This window comes from Myotis davidii, unplaced genomic scaffold (genome assembly GCF_000327345.1).
Source record: "Myotis davidii unplaced genomic scaffold, ASM32734v1 scaffold1439, whole genome shotgun sequence".
NCBI classification, from domain to species: domain Eukaryota; kingdom Metazoa; phylum Chordata; class Mammalia; order Chiroptera; family Vespertilionidae; genus Myotis; species Myotis davidii.
The window spans coordinates 1,168,795-1,172,247 of record NW_006292342.1 but is presented as its reverse complement, the minus strand read 5'-3'; the positions used below and the strand labels follow the sequence as shown (position 1 = coordinate 1,172,247).

The 3,453-nt window shown below is 52.2% G+C and overlaps 1 protein-coding gene across 1 annotated transcript in view; it reads left to right on the top strand.

Annotated features, from left to right (window-relative positions):
• Positions 1-2,351, top strand: part of KANK2 (KN motif and ankyrin repeat domains 2) — a gene marked incomplete at its 5' end in the record, with an annotated part of 31,480 nt that extends 29,129 nt beyond the window's left edge. Inside the window, one exon of the mRNA XM_006765831.2 lies at positions 348-2,351. Within this exon, the coding sequence (XP_006765894.1) occupies positions 348-401 (54 nt within the window). The remainder of the gene's footprint in view (positions 1-347) is intronic.
• Positions 2,352-3,453: the final 1,102 nt, after the last annotated feature.

The window sequence follows — 3,453 nt, the reverse complement described above, 5'->3', positions numbered from 1 at the left end:
CCCCTCCCCTTCCTCTTCGTTCCCTCAGCTCCAGCCACACCAGCCTGACCCCTGCTCCGCCTCAGGGCCTGGGTCTCTCTTCTGCCTGCAATGCCTCTCTGCCCCCTTGGCCGGCCCCTCCCCGACCACCGGCTGTAGCTGCCATTCCCTTCCATCCCTCATCCCTGGTGAGACTCCTCCACTGCGTTTATTTATTTGCTTCTCGGAGGCATCTCCCCCGTCACATGGCCTCCTCGAGGCCAAGGGATCCCAGCCTCTTGTTCACTCACCGCAGCCGCTGGGCCAGCCAGCAGAGCCGGCGCCCGGAGGCAAGGATGCCAAACAAGGAATTGCGCTTCTCGTTCCAGTTTGCCCCGATGTCGGATGACGAAAGTCCTGCATCGTCCTCCGCGGAGGAGTAGCCACGAGGGGGACCAGAGGCGCCTCCCGCTGAGGCCCATCAGCCCCAGAGCGAACTGTCCCTCCTCCCTTGTTCCTCGTCCCGGTCTCCTCCCTGGCCAACCCCATCATACCCACCAAGGCCTCCGTCTCAAAGGCAAGTGGGTTTCTCCTGCTTCCCAGCAGTGACAAGACTCCAGCTTAACTGGGTTTTTCCCGTTCCCAGTTCAAAGCAGCCACAGTGCAGACCGGAGCTACATTCTCGTAGGAATCGGCGCCAGTGGCTGATGCTGGCGTGGGTTTGTGGCGAACACAGAACAATCGCCTGGCAGTGATGGATGGAGGCGGGTGAGGGGGAAACGTATTGTATTTTGGAATCACCATCGGGGAAGGGGGGAATCGTATTACTTGTTGCCAAATCTGAAAGTCACTGGAAATGCATATTTTCATTTTAATCTTGAGTGTTATTACTCACGGGTGGCGTCTGGAGTGGCTTGACTCCCCCTGGCCCCCCACATTTAATTGTCTGGTATGTAATAGTGTTTTGTCCACTCCCCCCGAGACAGCTTTCTTGGGGGAATTTTGGTCTCTTCACAAAACGGATTCTGTCCCTGCCACCTGGAGTAGGAAGTTTAGCTTTCTTCTGCTTTCTGCCAGCATCCACCCCGTTCAGGTCGAGGGGAGCCCCAGGACACAGCAGCCCTGAGCAGTTCATGTCAAGAAATTACCCCGACCTCCGGCCCCTCCCCACGTGGAGCCCCAGCAAATATTAATTTTCCTAGAAAATCCGTCAGACCTGGAGACACAGGAAATGAGTCCTGTTCCCAGAGCGGCTGCTGAGTCCCTGGGCTTCGAACCCAGGTTATGGCCGTCCAGATCCTCCTCAGCCTCCAGAATTTCTCTCTTCAAAGGAAAGAAAACAGGCCATGTGTGTGTTGGCAGCGCCTGGGGCCGGCTCCAGGAACCCCATGTGTGCACAATTAAAAATTGGCTGCCCCCAGAGGGCTCCCAGCGCAAACTTAAAGAGGCAGGGCCTTGCCGAAAGCCAAACAAGGGCCAGCTGGGGTTTTGTGTTTTTTTTTAACCTACAGGCTTTCCGGAGCCGCCTGGAGCAGAGCCTGCTGGACGTGGGGCTCGCCAGACTCTCACAGTTTCCTTAATGGCCTGTTTTGTTCCCAGGATCTCAACAGCGTTTTCTTTCCTTTTCCTTCCTTCTGTGAACCAAAAAAAGAAAAGGGATAGGCCCGAGCCTCCGAAAGTGCCCCTGTGGCCGGGGAGCAAGACCCCTGGCTAATAGGTGTCCTGCCTTCCGGCCAGTTGGCGGCCCCACTGCCAGGGTCGGAGCCAGGCCACGGAGGATGGAGCGGGCCCTGAGTGCCCACGTGGCCATTCAATAAAGCGGAACGCTGGCTTCTCTCCTACAGAAGTGGGTCTCTTGGCTTGATGGAGTCTGGCTTGCTTTGATTTTGAAGGGATCAAAATCTTTTTTATTTTGTACCTGAGACAAAAGAGCTTGCTTGCATGGCCAAAGGAGGGAGGCACCCCAGAGAGAGGGGGAGAGAGAGAGGGAGAGAGAGAGAGTGTGTGTAAGTTGGAGAGAAAAAACCAAAGCTGCTCGAGGATGCCCAGGGTATTTGATGGAAGGCTGCAGCTCTGAGCAGCGGTGCCGTGTTGTGTGCCTGTGTGTCCTGGCCCGGAGCCAGCGGTGCGTTTATTTTAAGCTCCTACAAGCAGCTCACTGACACCGTATTTGCCCCTGTTCCCCTCTCCCCTGGTGCCCATTGGCTTGGCACGGAGGGTACAGGGGGTCCTGCCTTTGTCCCCATTCTCTTCTCACATGTACTCATGACCTTAAACTTTCCAACCACGGTACGTCCATAAAGACAGTATTACGCTTAAATGAAGTATTCTTTTTTGTAATCATTTTTTAGACGGTAAAGAAATTTAATAAAGCTACTTTATGATAATGCCAATATCTGTGTCAGATCCTTGTCTCGGTGTGTGCCTCTTTAAGTTTTAAAATAGATACTTTTTAGCCCTAGCTGGTTGGCTCAGTGGATAGAGCGTCGGCCTGCGGACTGAAGGGTCCTAGGTTCAATTCCAGTCTAGGGCATGTGCCTGGGTTGCAGGCCCCTACCCCAGTAGGGGGCATGCAGGAGGCAGCCAATCAATGATTCCCTCTCATCATTGATGTTTCTATCTCTCTCCCTCTCCCTTCCTCTCTGAAATCAATTTTTAAAAAATTATAATTTACTTATTTTGAACAATGTTCAAAGCTACAGAAAAGTGACAAGACTATTATAATAAACTCCCTTATGCTCTGTCCTATACTGTAGCCACTAGCTACACGTGGCTGTTTCCATCTAAATATGAATTAGTTATCGTTAACTTGTGCCCGGTGGCTATTATATTGGCCTCCAGAGATAGAAAACATTGCCATTGTGGCAAAAAGTTCTAACAAAGACTCACAGTGAAGACCTCAAACAAAATCCTTACAGATTGTGTTTCCTCGTGACAGAATAATTCATAGCAATTATAAAAGGCAACATTCAAACAATACAGAAATGTGTGGCATCGTGGAGGCTGCCGTGGTCCACTTAGTGTGAACACCTGCCGTGTCAACAGTTCGGAGTATCTCCTACCAAACCCTTTTTCTAAAATGATTTGCTGTTTTATTTTTTGAGATACAACATACATACATGCTGTGCACCGGTCCGTTAGGGCTGCGGAAGGAGGAACGCACGAGGCCAAAGTGGTGAGGAATTATAAACGTATTAGGTCATCTGGAAACCCCGATGAGCTGAGCCCCCACATGGCACCAGCGCCCAGGGACAAGGAATCGGAGATCTTAAAGGGCTCTAGGTGGTCTTTTCTGGGAGGGCCTTAGCAAATGGAATGTCGGTTGTGAAGTGGCCTAAAGGTCACTTCCCAGGGGAGGGGGTATCGATTCAGTTATTCGATCAGACCTGACGAAGTCATGCACAAAGCACATGGCTCCCTGGCTTTTCACAAACGGAACACTCTCGCATCACCAGCACCGGGACAGGAAGTGGAGCAGCCTGGGCTGCCCCCATC